Source organism: Bos mutus, chromosome 8 (assembly GCF_027580195.1).
Source record: "Bos mutus isolate GX-2022 chromosome 8, NWIPB_WYAK_1.1, whole genome shotgun sequence".
Lineage (NCBI taxonomy): Eukaryota > Metazoa > Chordata > Mammalia > Artiodactyla > Bovidae > Bos > Bos mutus.
This window is the reverse complement of record NC_091624.1, coordinates 104,595,840-104,612,996: the sequence shown is the minus strand read 5'-3', so window position 1 is coordinate 104,612,996 and position 17,157 is coordinate 104,595,840. Positions and strand designations below refer to the sequence as shown.

Genomic DNA, 17,157 nt, shown 5'->3' with positions numbered 1-17,157 from the left:
AACACTTTCACTTTATTCATGGCTCTTAAAAACAACTTTTAGTTGGTGCTAAGTGACAAGCTCAAGTCTATAGCAGGGACAATATCAGGGAAAATATCAAATGTATTTCATGCCTGTCATTTGTCTATTTATTCTCAAATCCATTCCTTTCCACTACACTGCTCAGTTCTGTATCACCAGGGGCTGACCCTGCAAACTACGTGCAAGAAAAAGCTATTCATAAATGATACTTAATTTGTGAAATGCCTTAAATTTTTATTAAATACGTACACTGTCAGACCTTTTCAGTGTCCTAAATTTATACACAGGGCAAAATTAAAAATTATCACATAATCACTTCTATTTTAAATGTTACTGCTGCTGCTGCTGCTAAGCCACTTCAGTCGTGTCCGACTCTGTGCGACCCCATAGACAGCAGCCCACCAGGCTCCCCCGTCCCTGGGATTCTCCAGGCAAGAACACTGGTGTGGATTGCCATTTCCTTCTCCAATGCATGAAAGTGAAAAGTGAAAGTGAAGTCGCTCAGTTGTGTCTGACTCTTAGCGACCCCATGGACTGCAGTCTACCAGGCTGCCCATCCGTGGGATTTTCCAGGCAAGAGTCTGGCGTGGGGTGCCATTGCCTTCTCTACAAGTATATAAAATTATGTTTATATGGGACAACTAAGTGTGTGAGACATTTCAGAGTCATTATCCAATCTCTTAATCTTTTTTCAGTACCCATACATTTTTAGTTTTGCTACCTTGGGAGCCCTACTTCACTTACTAAGAAAAATTTGTTCAAAAAATTTATTTACATTAGGGTTTTCACTGAAAAATTCCATTTAAGATTTCACCACTCCCTTCCCTGGAAATTTAATATTTATTTTTCTTAACCAGTATATACAGCACCATATAACATTATGATTTATTTAAAGTTGTTTATAGAATAAACATTTTAATGTAAAAATAATCTTAAAAAATAGAACACATTCTTTTCAGTTTTACTCAGTATTTGGGTTTAAATGTCTGCATAGTTTATTGATTTAAAAACAATAATTCAAAGCACAATGTATAGTGAAGGCCACCAGTACAAAGACTTCTCCATAAATTAAAAGCTTAAGCTACAGCTTTGAGCATTACAGTGGAAGACAGAGTAAGATAAATGATATTCCTCATACCTATATCACTAACTGGTTTGTTACCGCCACAAGTTATGAACACGATTGTGCCTAATTATACAACTTAACTTTTCTTAGATTTTCACTGATGTTCACTTCTTGGTGTTTTTCAAGTATGTGGACATCTAGACAACAGTTCCTCATATTCAATCCACTCCTTAAAAGTGAAGGTAACAGATCTCTATGGCAGAATTAAAACAGAGCCATAATCTGACAACTCACCAATATCTCTAAGAAATCCATACTAATCTCACATGGATGGATTTTGCTCCACCTGGGAGCTTAAGAGCTAGCAGGCAGAATGAGGTACTTTTCAATATTTCTACAAGGAAATGATTGATTTGGAAATCTTGCATGTCATTATTATTAGCATTAATTATTGCTTGCAAATAGCATTACCCGAAGCAGGTGCATTTAATGATCCTGTCTTAAAATACCTGACAGGGAAAATGGCAAAATACCACAGCTATTTTTACCTCTTGTTATTATGGCTTTGAAAACACAAAAACATCTTCAGTTGAGGCTGTCACAAAATTGGTTTCTTCTCAACATCTCTACATAGAACACTGAGTGACTCATGAAGATTAGAAGAAAAAAAAGTTTTACTAAAAGCAGGCATTTTTGAAATTGGCACAAATAAAGAAGGAATCTGAAAAAAATTACATTTGTATTTCTTTCTTAACAAGTGTGTCTTAAATACAACATTTTAGGAGTACTAACTATGCTTTTTTGCTATAGCTATTAAAAGTTTCATTCCTGAGATTTTTGGAGTCAAAATTTTTAAAGCAAGCACAGAGGAAAAGATGTTTTCACCAGATGGAAGGGTGAACTGTAGATCAGCACCCCAGCCAGTTATTTTTTTTTCATTTTTCCATACATTAGCTTTTTCATTTGGGATATATTCATACAATAATTTACTCCTTACCTACTGGGCCTACATATGCCATGTTCTCAAAGAGCTGAAATAGTCAGCTGAAAGATGGTGCATAAGTAAAAGTTATTGTTACTAAATATTTGCCATTGTAGGTACCTTCCTTCTTTTAAAGTGTGAACATAGAGACAAAATGAGCTTTTTACATCTGCTTTGACTTAAATAACAATTCAAGTATCTCCTTTAAAATGAAGTTCTGAAGAAATTAACATTTATGAATCACAAATTTAAATATATCTTCTGAAAGGCAGAATATTCCTGGAATATCCCTTGTTTAGACTATAAAGATCAAAACCTAGCTTTGGTTCATGTCATATTTTTGATAGTTCCTCATTTTTTAAAGTCTATATACTTAACTAATCATTTAGAGAAAATGAACATCACATGCGTGAAAGGAAGGCTTAAAACAGTAACATTTCACTTAAAAAGCTATATTCAATAGAAGATGGAGTATGTCATTTGTGCTTATTTTCAGTTAAAGCTGACATATAAGATGTTCACTGCATTTTCATGTGAAATGGGCTTGTGTCGTAATCTTGAAAATGAATTCCCTTAGAAGTTGTGATCTTCATAATAGCACCATTCAAAGCATCATCCTCGATGAGTGTTATTAATCCATTGGCAATCATTGAAGGGCTAAATATAAAGGGAAAATCAATATTTTAAAATTAAAGAATAAGCCATAATTGTCACATCACTTTGAGTTATTTTTGAAGTATCTATTACCTTTAACGAATAATTGGGAAATGTATGTTATGCAGCACTGTTACCTGAGTTTTTAATTCAATGAGATATTCACTGAATTATAAATTTCTGTAGATGTCCACACCTAAACTTCTGTTATTTTGATAAGAAGGATTCATAAATTTATCCTTATTATTTACATTGAGTAAATGATTATTTTCCCAACTTTAGCCTACAGAAGAATTTAGGCCTATCAGAAATATTCTTAGAGTAGAAATTTAAAGAATTGTCAGTTTAGTTACTCAGTCGTGTCTGACTCTTTGCCGTCCCATGGACTGCAGAATGCCAGGCCTCCCTGTCCATCACCAACTCCCAGAGCCTACTCAAACTCATGTTCATTGAGTCGGTGATGCCATCCAACCATCTCATCCTCTGTCATCCCCTTCTCCTCCTGCCTTCAATCTTCCCCAGCATCAGGGTCTTTTCCAATAAGTCAGTTCTTCGCATCAGGTGGCCAAAGTATTGGAGTTTCAGCTTCAGCATCAGTCCTTCCAACGACTATTCAGGACTGATTTCCTTTAGGATGGACTGCTTGGATCTCCTTGCAGTCCAAGGGACTCTCAAGAGTCTTCTCCAACATCACAGTTCAAAAGCATCAATTCTTCGGTGCTCAGCTTTCTTTATAGCCCAAGTCTCACATCCATATATGAAGACTGGAAAAACCATAGCCTTGACTAGACGGACCTTTGTTGGCAAAGTAATGTCTCTGCTTTTTAATATGCTGTCTAGGTTGGTCAGAGTTCTTCTTCCAAGGAGCAAGTGCCTTTTAATTTCATGGCTGAAGTCACCATCTGCAGTGATTTTGGAGCCCAAGAAAATAAAGTCACTCACTGTTTCCACTGTTTCTCCATCTATTTGCCATTAAGTGGTGAGACTGGATGCCATGATCTTCGTTTTCTGAATGTTGAGTTTTAAGCCAACTTTTTCACTCTCCTCTTTCACTTTCATCAAGAGGCTTTTTAGTTCTTCTTCACTTTCTGCCATAAGGTTAGTGTCATAACATATCTGAGGTTATTGATGTTTCTACCAGCAATCTTCATTCCAATTTGTGCTTCATCCAGCCCGGCATTTCTCATGACGTACTCTGCATGTAACTTAAATAAGCAGGGTGACACTATACAGCCTTAGCGTACTCCTTTCCTGATTTGGAACCAGTCTGTTGTTCCATGTCCAGTTCTAACTGTTGCTTCTTGACCTGCGTACTGATTTCTCAGGAGGTAGAATTGTAGAAGGAGAAAGAATTTTAGAAGGAGAAAGAATTGTAGCCAACATTTGTTGAATGTCTATTATTTATCTGCTGCTGTTTTAAGTAACTTCCATTTATCAACTTGTTTGTAGACTTTTCAAAGTCCTGTAAGCTTGTTTTACGATCACTCCTATTCTACATGTGGGAAAACTGAGGTACCCAGAGGTTGACAGGTAAGTTTGTGGTCGGTGGTGGAGTCAGGATTTGATACCGATGACTCCATCCTGTGAAATGTCAACTGCTCTAACTCAGACATGGTTAGGAAAGTGGTTGAAGTTAGGGGGCCACATGAAATGTCACAAAGGGTATATTTAAACATTGCTTGAATTCAGGCAGATAAGGTATCACTTCTTCGAAAGACAATTAAACATCACCTTTAAAAAAAATACTTCCTTATGGCTAAAGGTATTAATAATGCATTCTCTACATCTAAAAACAAAATTCATGATATATAACTAAAGTCTATTCAGAAACCCAGAAAAAAGTTTTTTTGCAGAGATTTTGCCAAATCAAAACTTTGAAGCTTGCATGAGTTTCTCAGATGTAAAAGCTAATTTTTTTCCCTTTTGATTGCTCATGTTTAGATAGCCCTTTGCTTTGTCATATTAAAGGAAGATAGGTATAGCTTTACTTACTCCAAAATTCCATAGTATTTCATCATATCCTTGATAGGACCCATGTATTCTATATATTTCCCCATGTTTTCTTCTTTTTCAATGGATTTGAGGATGGGTGTATTAACAAAGCCTGGGCAAATTGCGTTCAGTCTCACACCACTGTTCATGAGATTAGCAGCCATCTGTTAATTGGAAGTAGAAGGTTGCAGGTTTCAGGAGTTTCATAAATGTATCATGTAGGATAAACTGATAATTAAAGCTAGTTAAAAGACTCTGATGTGAAAACCGCTAAACAGCTATCCTTCTAGCTCTATAAAGATGGCTCTGGTAAGGCTGATTGATGGCAGAAAGTAAAGGAATACAAAACTAAAGTGGTAAACTAATTCCCAAAAGCCTCACTTGATTACTTTCTAAAAAATTCAGTATTGTGCACTTCTGAAAATACTTGATTATCTAAAGTACTCTTACCTACTGAACACTGCAGGAAGCTGAAGGTAAGAAGCTAAGGCTTAGGTGGAAAGATGTATCTGTATGACTGAGCCCCTCCACTGTCCACCTGAAACTACCACAACACTGCTAATCAGCTATACCCCACCACACACATAAAAAGCTTAAAATAAAATAAAAAAAGAAGCTAAGGCTTTAGAATTGATATCCCAAGTTTTCTTTGAAATGGGTTGTATTAAAGTATTCTTACTTGCTTAAAAATACATTTAGTGGAAAATTTTAGGACTTTGATTATTCTAAAGACATTTAGTAATTGACACTATCTGGAAGACAATTTTTAAGTATTTTCAGACTAACATCTTTTGGCTTAATTTTCAACCTATAGATTTTATCTGAACTATTTGTAAAACAAAATGTAAGTCGTTTGTAGATTCTTTTTTCTTCCTTGCTAAAATTTACTCTTAAGACCTCAAATCAATACTCACAGCACTTTCAAGTTTATCTGTGGACAAACACAGAGTAGAAAGAAATCTGAGCTGCCTGATGTGGACTAGGGTCAAACAAAACGATGCTCTGCTTTCTCGTTTCAGCTCCTCTACCATAAACACGCATCCTTTTCAGGGTACTTGCCCAGGTTTTTCTCATCTTTATGCTTTTTGTTGGTGATTTTACTATTTGAAATGCCCTCAAGGCATAGTGCTGAAGTGCTGTCTAGTATTTCTAAGTGCAAGAAGGCTGCAATGTGCCTTATGGGAGAAAATACATACATTAGAGGAGCTTCCTTCAGGTGTGAGGTACAAATGCTATTGGCCATGCTATTAATAATACAATACATATTACACACAATACATATTAAATAAGGTGTCTTTAAATATAAATATACTTAATGCTATTGAACAAGACATTGTGACAAGTTCCTTGCAGGAACTTAACCCCAAATTTCCCTTAAAAGCAATAGTTCAGTATCCTCTAATTCAGTGTTTGCAAGTGATTTTACAGAACATAACTAATGAATCATGAGCATCAACTGTACAAGTTCCAGTCTTGTAACTGTAAATGCAACATTTCTGGTCTTTGCTTTGATTTACTTTGCTTCCCTGGTGGCTCAGCAGTAAAGGATCCACCTGCAATGTAGGAGCTGCAGGAGACATGGGTTTGATCCCTGTGTCAGGAAGATCCCCTGCAGGAGGGCATGGCAACCCATGCCAGTTATTCTTGTCTGGAGAATGCCATGGACAGGGGAGCCTGGCGGGCTACAGTACATGGGGTCGCAAAGAGTCTGACACCAGTGAAGCAACTTAGCATGCATGCATGAATGTACTTTGCTTTGTAATGTGTTCATTAAAAGTTGATTTAAAGATTAAGACTTTGCAAGGTAAAATTTCCAATCAGTTTCAATTAACAGTGTGACAGCTGCTCATCTTCCTTTTTTACTGAACATTTACCATTCACCATCTGCTTTCTCTATGCCTATCATTTCTTGCTATTAATGATTTCCTCGTCATCAGGCCCCTCTCTCTGTCTCAACTAGACTAACCACTGCAGAGGTCTCTCAACTGCTCTTTCGTCTTCTACTTTTGTCCTCTCTCATACATTTTCTTTGTTTTGTCTTTTGGCAGCACCACATGGCTTGAGGGATCTTAGTTCCCTGACCAGGGACTGAACCCTCACCCCTGGCAGTGAGAGTGCAGAATCATAACCACTGGATCACCAGGAAATTCCCATACATTCTCTAAATAGTAGCAAGAATGATCCTCTTCACATGGAAATATAATCTTGTCTCTCCTGTGCAGAAAAGACCCAATGACGGCTATACTTAGAATAAAGTCCAAGTTCATGACTTTGATCCATAAGTCGCCTTTGGTCTGGTTCTTGCTTACACCTCCGATCAATCATCCTTCTACTTTACCCTTGTTCATCAGGCTCCACTTAAGCTGTACATTTGTTTTCAATTATTATAAAAAGGTACATCATACTATCAATGCATGTGGTCAGTTACGGCTAAAATATTTTTCTAAGCTCCTCACACATTTACCCTATATCTCTATGGGGAAAGAATCCTTGACAATGCTACCAGGTAAAAGCTAGCCTCACCCCTTTCTCCATCCTCCAGGCTCTGACTCATTTTTACCATATCGTCAAGATAAGTAATGCCTTGAGCATTTAAGGAAGTCTTATAGTTAATGGTTTTTTAATTTGGAGTCAATTTCAAAAATAAAGGCTATCTTTTTGTTTTTTTAATCCTTAAGGATTTTTTCAGTAACCTGTGTTTAGAATCTACTTCATGTTAAAATAATCTACTCTATAGTTGGTCCTTTATGTTACCTGGAAACTATTTTTAATAATAAATAAGGATGAGATGGTTAGCTAGTATCACCAACTCAAAGGACATTAATTTCACTATTTCACTAGTATCACCAACTCAAAGGACATTAATTTCACTATTTCTGGGAAATAGTGAAAGGCCAAGGAAGTCTGGCATGCTGCAGTCCATGGGATCACAGAGAGTCAGATGTGGCTTAGTGACTGAACAACAACACTGAAGTATAATTTACTTTTCTATCTTTAAATGTATCAAAAAAATTTTTAAAGCAAATTTTGTTGTTTTTTTTTTTTTTTCATAAAAATGTAAACATACAACACACTCTACCTGCACTTTTTCTGCCCCCTTTTTTTTTGATCATACCATGCAGCATGTGTGATCTTAGTTCCTTGACCAAAGATTGAACCCATGCCCCCTGCATTGGAAGCGAGGAATTTCAACAACTGGACCACCAGGGAAGTCCCTAAATGTACTGAATTTTAACTCTGTTCCCCTCTACTTTATAGAGCTCATCTGTCACATTTGCCCAGAAAGAGAAAGAGAGATTGTGGCTGTGTTCTCACCGCTGCCGAGCGTGTGAATCCAACTATGCCATGTTTTGAAGCACAATAAACAGGCTGCTGTGCAACAGGCATGAGCCCTGAAACAGACAAATAAAAACCAAAAACAATTTTATTTAAAAAAAGCAGACAAACCTCAACAATTGCTGTGAAAATAAATAATCTGTGCCTGTTCCATTTTAAGATTAATCTTAGAGAATACTCTAAGGTCATCATTGGACAACTTTGTAAAACTCACTAGTCCTAGCATCATATACTTCTAGCATGACCTCTGCTCTATTGTTCTGAATTTACAGTTGGTAAGTTACAGCCTAGAGATACAGGCAAGGGTGATATAAAAGTTTATCTGCCTCCCTGACAAAGTCAAGAAAAGTTGACCTTATCTAAAACACCAAAAGAATCATCTTGAAATCCAGTAAGTTATTATCTAATTTTCAGTTTTTAAGCCTGGATTTTAAAAAGTGTATATTCTACATTTTTTAAGGCTGAAGGAATTTAGATAGCTTAAGCAGGATTTGGAGGGTTTTATTTGTCTTCATTTTAAGTTGGTCAGCGTTTCTCTGCCCTGAACTGCCCTGAAAGATGCCTCTAAGTGTTGAAGAAAATTAAAAATTAACTTCTTTTGATTCGGAGGTAGCAGATGCCTAGATCTCATTCCATGACTTAGGAAAAGAAAACCAGAAACAAAAATGTTTGATCCTATTTTATTTCCTTTCATAATTACATGCTCAACAACAGAATTCAAGCAATTTTACAATTGGCTTAATTTTCCATAGACATGCAATAGTAACTGTTCAAATATATGATTAAATTCACAGTCCAGGAAAAGATAGCATTGTAGCATATATAGTATCTTTTCTCGCCTACCTCCCAGCCCAACAGCACCTCCCACCCAAAGAAACGAAAAAAGAAAAACAAACTTTACTGTAGATATTTGTACTATCAAACATTTTTTTTTGAAAATTTTTTTTCTGTTTTATGGGAGTACAGCCAATTAACAATGTTGTGATAGTTTCAGGAAAACAGTGAAGGGTCTCAGCCATACATATACATGTATCCAGGAGAAGGCAATGGCACCCCACTCCAGGACTCTTGCCTGGAAAATCCCATGGACGGAGGAGCCAGGTAGGCTGCAGTCCATGGGGTCGCTAAGAGTTGGGCACGACTGAGTGACTTCACTTTTACTTTTCATTTTCATGCTTTGGAGAAGGAAATGGCAACCCACTCCAGTGTTCTTGCCTGGAGAATCCCAGGAATGGGGGAGCCTGGTGGGCTGCCGTCTATGGGGGGTCGCACAGAGTCGGACACGACTGAAGTGACTTAGCAGCAGCATTCTTCCCCAAACTCCCCTGGATGGGAGGGGATTTGGAGGGAGACAGTAGGTCCTTGTTGGTTATCAATTTCAAATATAGCAGTATGTACATGTCCATCACAAACTCCCTAACACAGGGAGGCCTGGCATGCTGTGATTCATGGGGTTGCAAAGAGTCGGACACGACTGAGCGACTGAACTGAACTGAACTGAACTATCCCTTCTCCCATCCTTCCCCCGAGCAACCTTAAGTCCGTGCTCTATGTCTGTGAATCTGTTTTCCAAGTAAGTTCACTTTTATTTCTCCTAATTGTCAATTCTCTATCTCAATCAACAGTGAAACTTAATTACAGCCATTTTTCTATCTTGGCTTTTAACTTCCTGAGCTAACGTGCTCTATCATTTTTAAAATTTGTGCCTTCTCCAAATCAGGAAGCAGTAATCCCTGATTACTATAATGTTATTACTATCAAATATCATGCTACTACTACTAAATGATTCTGCTGAGACGTGCTCACCTCCACCCAGCTAACTAGTCCCAGAACACGACGGATGGATCATGAGCCGGTTATGCCAAAGTTCAGCGAACCTTAACCACTTCCTGGGTGCCTGCCAGGTCTCAATTTATGAAGTATGTTTGCTCAAGAGCAGTTTAAATCCCTGGGATGGTAGATCACACAGAGTGCATCCACCCAGTGATCTCAAAGCATGGAACATGTGGTTCTCCTTTTCGTTTTGTTTTTGTTCAGTAACATGTGCAAGTTAATTAAGGTCTTCAGTGTCAGTCAACAAGAAAGAATTAATGATTCTTTCACAGATGTATTAGGCATTCAGGTGTATTAAGAGATCAAGATAAAGCAAATAAACAGGTACAGTCAGACACTTCTTCTCGTTCTTGTAAGTTAGTTACTGTTCTACTGTCTCCCTCAATGTTTATGAGGCCAAGGCAATGGTTGAAGGTGGTGTTCACAGACAGCAGGAAATGCAGAGTGAACCTGAATCAGAGATGAGCTAGTTGACAGCCACAAAACCCAGAAGGACTCTGTTCACAGATGTTGTCAAAGATGAAGGTGGAGTGAATTTCTGTTACATATGTGGGAGCAGTGAACTTCCGAACCCAAACTAGTTCTAAGTGTCACAGCAGTGAAGGAGATCTAATATTGTTGTGTTGCTTCTAAGGAGCAAGCTGCGAAACGCACTTTGCTTTAAAGGTATATTGGAGACGCAATCAGAATTTGTCTGCATCTTTGAAGTGGCGCTTGGTCTTGTAACTCTCCTAGCATTCCAGTGATATTTTCACTGTGATCCTGCGAAATGTTTCCTCTTGCTCTGCTTTCACTTTCTGGTATTAGATCAAAGGCTGCATAAATCCTTTTCAGACATTCAAAAACCAAACATCCTTTTAAGATATTTTTACAGCTTGGTGGTATAACTGGCATAAAATAAACTGCACATATTTAAAGTGTGTGGTTTGATAAGTTTTGACATATGTCGACACCCACGAAACCATGACCACAATCAAGATAGGAACACAAACATCCCCCAAAAGTTTCCTTGTGCGTACTCTGTCATCCCTTCCTTCTGCCTTTCCCTCCCCTCTAAGCAACCACTGATCTGTTCTGCGTCACTATAGATTAGAAGTTTATATAAATATAAGCACACAATGTAAACTTTTCTATCTGGATTCTTTCAGGATAATTCTTATGGGATTCATCCCATGTTGTAATGTCTATCAATAGCTCATTTCTCTTTCTTTCTTTTTCTGAATAGTATTACACTGTAAGGGTATACCTATCAATTGCGTATACCTTGCTCTTTTGATAGATATATTCAGTTCGGAGGATGATAAAAGAAAGAAAATTCTATTTTTCAATTATTTTATTTAGGCAAGTTGTAGTTAACTTAGTTAAATAGTTTTTCTTTATCTCCCACTACATGCAGATTTTAACTATTGCTTTTTACGTTTCGAACAGCTAAAGATCCTACAGGGTTTTGTCCCCAGCTTGCCAACTGACTTTCAATGTTGACATTTGCTCTTTCTCCCTCAGTTTGCTGCTTTGGAAAGGAAGGCTAAAGGGAGAGAGAAAAGTGTTGTTTTTTTTTTTTTTTGACAATGACTTTAACTGAGGTTGAAATGTTTCAGAAATCCAACATTTTCTCTTGGATCTCACGATCCAAGTATAAACATTATTTCTGTTGCAGTCAACTTCAGTGTTGGTTAACCATACTCTGTTACTGACCTTAGACTCACAGCACTAACATATACTCATATATGGTTTCTACATGCTTCACATAAAAATCTGTTCTGAGGCTAGAAATAAGGGTCAGCACAGAGAATTGTTCAGGGTGTGTCCAATATGACTCTGGGATCACCACTCACATGGTAGTTTGTAGAAATTGTGCCCCACAGAGTTCCTGCAGTTTATAACCTGCACAACCATGCACGGAAGCCCTCTGTGGTAGAGGAAGATGAACCAGTGGAGGTAGGAAGAAAACAAGTTAAGCATCGTGTCATAGAAATTAAAGATGGAAATATTTTAAGAAGCCTATATTGGTTACTTTTATCAAGTGCAGAATCGAAAGAGAATCACTTTTCTTTGAGATATTAACAAGTCTCAAAATCTCTCATCTAAAAATTGTAGCTGTCACCCAAAAGTAAATAAAAATAAAAAACTGGTGCCAAAAAATCCATGATGAACAACAACAAAAAATCAAACTTAAATAAATAAAAATAGTAGCCCTCTTGGTTTCACCTCTCTCCAGCTACCTCTGCGTAGCTCCATAGTTCACCCTAATCAGGCTTTCATCTGACCAATCCAGTCAAACAGATCTTGTGGAGGTTGCCAGTGACCTATGTCTGCTAAGGCTAAGCCTTCATCTTCCTGGACACTTTCCTCAGCAGCAACCAACACAGTGAATTAAGCTCTCCTCAAAACACTTCCCTGCTTTCGCTGGTGTCCTTCTGCCTCACGCTTGCTAGCAGTTCCTCCTCCTCCTCAACCAGACCCAGGAATAGGCTGGAGGACCCAAGAGCTGACCTTGGCCCTCTCTGCCTTTTAAAATAATTTTTTTTATTTATTTATTTTTGGCTGCCTTGGGTCTTCCTTGCTGCGTGGGCTTTCTCTAGACTCAGAGAGTGGGAGCCACCGTCTAGTGTACAGGCTTCTCACTGCAGTATCTTCTCTTGTTGCAGAAATTGGATCTAGGTGCATAAGCTCTATGGTTGCAGCTCCTGGGCTCTAGAGCATGGCTCAAAAGCTGTGGTGCACAGCTTAGTTGCTCCAAGGCATGTGGGATTCTTCCTAGACCAGAGGTCAAACCCATGTGCCTGCATTGGCAGGAAGATGCTTTACCACTCACTGAGCTACCAAGGAAGTCCCTCTCTTTCTATGCACACTTTTCCCCTATGTGACTTTATCCACTCTTGTGGATGAAATTCATTCTCTCAATGTCTCTTTCATTCTCCCTCTCTCACACAAACACACATGATTTTTAAATTTAAATTCCACATTTCCAGCCAGGATCTCTTCCTCTGTCTCGAGACTTCCCATTAGTTTTCTTCCCTTAAAACACAGTGTGTGCTAATTCAAAAGCTTTTATAGGAGTGAATTCATTTTAGAAATATGTGTTTGGTACCAATTAGGTGCCAAATAGAATGAAAACATGTTTTAAATTGTTAGTTATAAATGTATAAAAACAAGGGAAGGATCACCATTTGACCAGAATGTCGTCTCTTATATTATTTAACCATTTAAAAATGTCCTTTTAATTGAATTTGTTGAGAGGAATTACAGGAGTTTGGATCTGGGGTGCCAGAGTAGCTGATCTCAAATCCTGAATCCACCACAGTGAGCTCTACCTTTGGAGGGGTTACTTCTGGATACTGTGGTGTTTTCCTTGTGTGAACTTGAGGAGTAATAGTAGCCATTGTGAGTCCTAAATGAGCTAATTTACACAAAATACTTAAAACTGTGCGTACCACATAAGAAGTTCTACCTACCATTTGCTGTTATTTTTCTATAAATGCAAATAAAATTTTAAGATGAAACATCTCAAAGTCTTGTTTTATTAATTAGTTTACCTGTTTCTCCACAGTGCACCTTTTTATGAAAATGTATCTTTTACACTAAAATGCCACAAATCTGGTACAGGATCCTAACTGGATTTGGTTTCTGACCCTTGGCCAACTGTGGACTGTTGCTAATCCTAATTCAAAAGTCTTTACAGAGTGCCTTCATTTAAGAACTATGTATTCTCAGTAACTTTAAATACAAAGGATAATGAAGTAGTATTTCAAATATGCTCTGTTGAAATGCGTAAACCAAACCGGAGGGCCCCTTGTGCAGGGGTAGGGTAGAACTTTGATATTCAACCAGCCAGATGACCCCATCTGACTTCACAGGGAGTTCTGCCAGTATAATGACTGCAGGCGCAGTTGCTGGAATGAATTTAGATATTTTAAAATCTTGCAAATTAATTCCCATATGCACAGAGAGATTCTTTTGTCTTCATGTTAAAGGATTTAAGAATAACAAAACAAGGATTGTGACCAGGAGAGAACAGTCTCTAAAGAAATGTCATTTTGTTGGACGTTGTGGGGAATCCTCAATTGTGCTTAAAAATAGATGTCTTAAATTATAAAAAAGTTAGGAAGAAACTTTTAATGCTTATTTATTCTAGGCCCAGCACTGTGCAAGTTTACTTAAAGAACTGCAAAATGGCTCTCTCCAAAATAGAACACGTCTAATTAGTAGCAGGCTTATGTCTGTCATAACTGAGATTAAGAAAAATAACATCAACAAAGCAAGACATTCTATCCATGAAACAGAGAAATATTTTCTACAACCACTCAGGATAATAACACCAAATGACACAAACTGATGGAATAACGATCAAAAAATGTTTAAATACTTGGAAATTAAACATGCAGTTACAGAATAAAGTCATTCATAAAGATAAAATATCATTTCCATTTCCACATTAGTTCTTCTACCTTTAACACTCTTTCTACCCATATTTACAAAAGATAGCTTCACTATCTACATTTCACGGAGAGTACAAAGCTCAAAAGCACCATTTCACTGGTGCAAAAAACTGAAATATGCTCAGATGGCAATTGTACTGAATCCATGAACATACTTGCTTTTAAGTGGATAGAAACCATGTAAAATAAACTATACAGAAGTGTTAAAGGAATTCGACTTAGGAAAGTAAATTCAGAGTCTAAACATACTGATGTCTTTGCATGATAAACTTTGGGCTCAGCAGCTAACTCTTCACATTTTCTACCCATCTCACAGTGTCTACCTATCTCTCTGCATTTGACCACCACTTCTCTAATAGAAGGGGAAGCGAGAACTAGTGAGAATGCATTTATCTATGTTTATGCAGAAAGCTAACTGAAGTAACTGGTGGATGTCTTCATTATATGATCTTTCACACAGTAGAACACCTTATCTGATGCTGCTATTTCCCCCTCAGTCTCATGCCTGCCATTAACAAATCATGCTTTGAAATGTGCCATGACATAAAAAGTGGCATAAATTTTCACAAAATGACTACATCTTCATAATAAAAATCTTTCCAAAAGGTAACTTCAGTAGCACTTTCCAGGGATTGTTAATTCTCAGAAAGTTGCCCCTAATATCCCATCAAAATGCCCCTTCCTAAAAGTTCAGTTATTGCCTATGCTGGGTTTAGAGGAAACCAAGATGAGCTTTTTAAGCCACTCGAAGAATGTCCCTGTGCAAACTTGGGGGCCAAGGACTGGCATCATAATTGCAGGACCCGCCCCAGAGTAGAATTTACCTCTAAACAAAGGTAATATCTTTCATATTGAATTCTGAAAGACTATTCATTTCCTTAACAGTCTTCCCCACCCCCAACACACTTGCTGCTGCTGCTGCTAAGTCACTTCAGTCATGTCTGACTCTGTGCGACCCCATAGACGGCAGCCCACCAGGCTCCCCGGTCCCTGAGATTCTCCAGGCAAGAACGCTGGAGTGGGTTGCTATTTCCTTCTCCAATGCATGAAAGTGAAAAGTGAAAGTGAAGTCACTCAGTCATGTCCAACTCTTCGCGACCTCATGGACTGCAGCCTACAAGGCTCCTCTGTCCATGGGATTTTCTAGGCAAGAGTACTGGAGTGGGGTGCCATTGCCTTCTCCGCCCAACACGGCTAGGAAATGCTAAATTTTTTATCCATTTCTCAAAGGCCAATATATAAATATTTGACCTTTCCTACTGACTCATTCTAGTGTGTGTCTTCTTAATAATTTTAAGTCATAAGACAGCAAAATGGCACCATGAAAATGTTCTTTGGTACTAAAGGAGGGAGGTGGCTCTTTGGATCAGTGAAGATCCAGATAATGCAGAGTCATCCATTGTACAAGATACACTAAAATCGTTGTTGTTCAGTCTCTAAGTCGTGTCCAATTCTGCGATTCCAAGGACTGCAGCATGCCAAGCTTCTTTGTCCTTCACTGTCTCCCTAAGTTTGCTCAAACTCATGTCCATTGCTTTCTTTACTAATTCTCACCACTTTAACCAAGTTATGCAACTTGTTCAAGATGAGTTGTTCAACTATAAATTGTAGATAATTAAACAGGCTTCTATTGTAGGGAACTGTGAAAGTTAAATGTGACATTGTACAGCCAATGGTTTATCACAATGCCCGGCATTTGTGGATATGACAGGAACTTGGCATTTGCTAAATATGTTAGTTCCCCTTCTTTAAAGCAAGAAGAGTTACAGAGGGTTGTACCATGTGATAACCTGAAATTTCTGGTCTGTTGTGACATTGCAGCCCAAATGCTTCTCTTCAGGCCATGTGAATCTTAAAGACTTTCACTGCTTATTATGTTTCTGCTTCATCTATGCCATGATAACTAATGGGTTGGCCAAAAAAGTTTATTTGGGTTTTTCCATAAGACGTAACAGAAAAACCCAAATGAACTTTTTTGGCCAGCCCAATATTTAGTGCTACATACTTACAAGAGACACTGACATATAGCTCCTGGGGTATAAAGTTTGCTTTCATACCCCAATACCTTTCTGTAGATGTTCAACACGTTTGGTTAACTTGAATGTGTTATTTAAAGTGGTAACCTTAGCACTTTTACTGTAACACAACAAATTATATTGTTCTAGATATGACATGGAAGAAAAGTTATGACCAACCTAGATAGCATATTGAAAAGCAGAGACATTACTTTGTCAACAAAGGTCCGTCTAGTCTAGGCTATGGTTTTTCCTATGGTCATGTATGGATGTGAGAGTTGGACTGTGAAGAAGGCTGAACACCGAAGAATTGATGCTTTTGAACTGTGGTGTTGGAGAAGACTCTTGAGAGTCCCTTGGACTGCAAGGAGATCCAATCAGTCCATTCTGAAGGAGATCAGCCCTGGGTACTCTTTGGAAGGAATGATGCTAAAGCTGAAACTCCAGTACTTTGGGCACCTCATGCGAAGAGTTGACTCATTGGCAAAGACTCTGATGCTGGGAGGGATTGGGGGCAGGAGGAGAAGGGGACGACAGAGGATGAGATGGCTGGATGACATCACTGACTCGATGGATGTGAGTCTCACATGAGTCTGAGTGAACTCCAGGAGTTGGTGATGGACGGGGAGGCCTGGTGTGCTGCAATTCATGGGGTCGCAAAGAGTCGGACATGACTGAGCGACTGAACTGAACTGAGATATGACATAACTCAAATGGGTATGTCACTGGGCTAGTATTTAGCTACAAAAATTCTAAGATATCCAAATATTTTCACAGGACTCTTAATGTTTTCAATTCAGTGATATGACCTTCATAGTG

At 38.1% G+C, this 17,157-nt stretch overlaps 1 protein-coding gene across 2 annotated transcripts in view; it reads right to left on the bottom strand.

Moving 5' to 3' along the window:
• Window positions 1-992: 992 nt before the first annotated feature.
• HPGD (15-hydroxyprostaglandin dehydrogenase) overlaps window positions 993-17,157 on the bottom strand; it is a 36,426-nt gene continuing 20,261 nt past the window's right edge. Inside the window, exons 5-7 of one of the 2 annotated variants that reach the window (XM_005892181.3) lie at window positions 8,031-8,107; window positions 4,716-4,879; window positions 993-2,726 (exon numbers count right to left, since the gene is read on the bottom strand). In XM_005892181.3, coding sequence (XP_005892243.1) covers window positions 2,588-2,726; window positions 4,716-4,879; window positions 8,031-8,107 — 380 coding nt within the window. In that variant the 3' untranslated portion in view covers window positions 993-2,587. The remainder of the gene's footprint in view (window positions 2,727-4,715; window positions 4,880-8,030; window positions 8,108-17,157) is intronic. The other variant, XM_005892182.2, reaches the window with a different exon arrangement.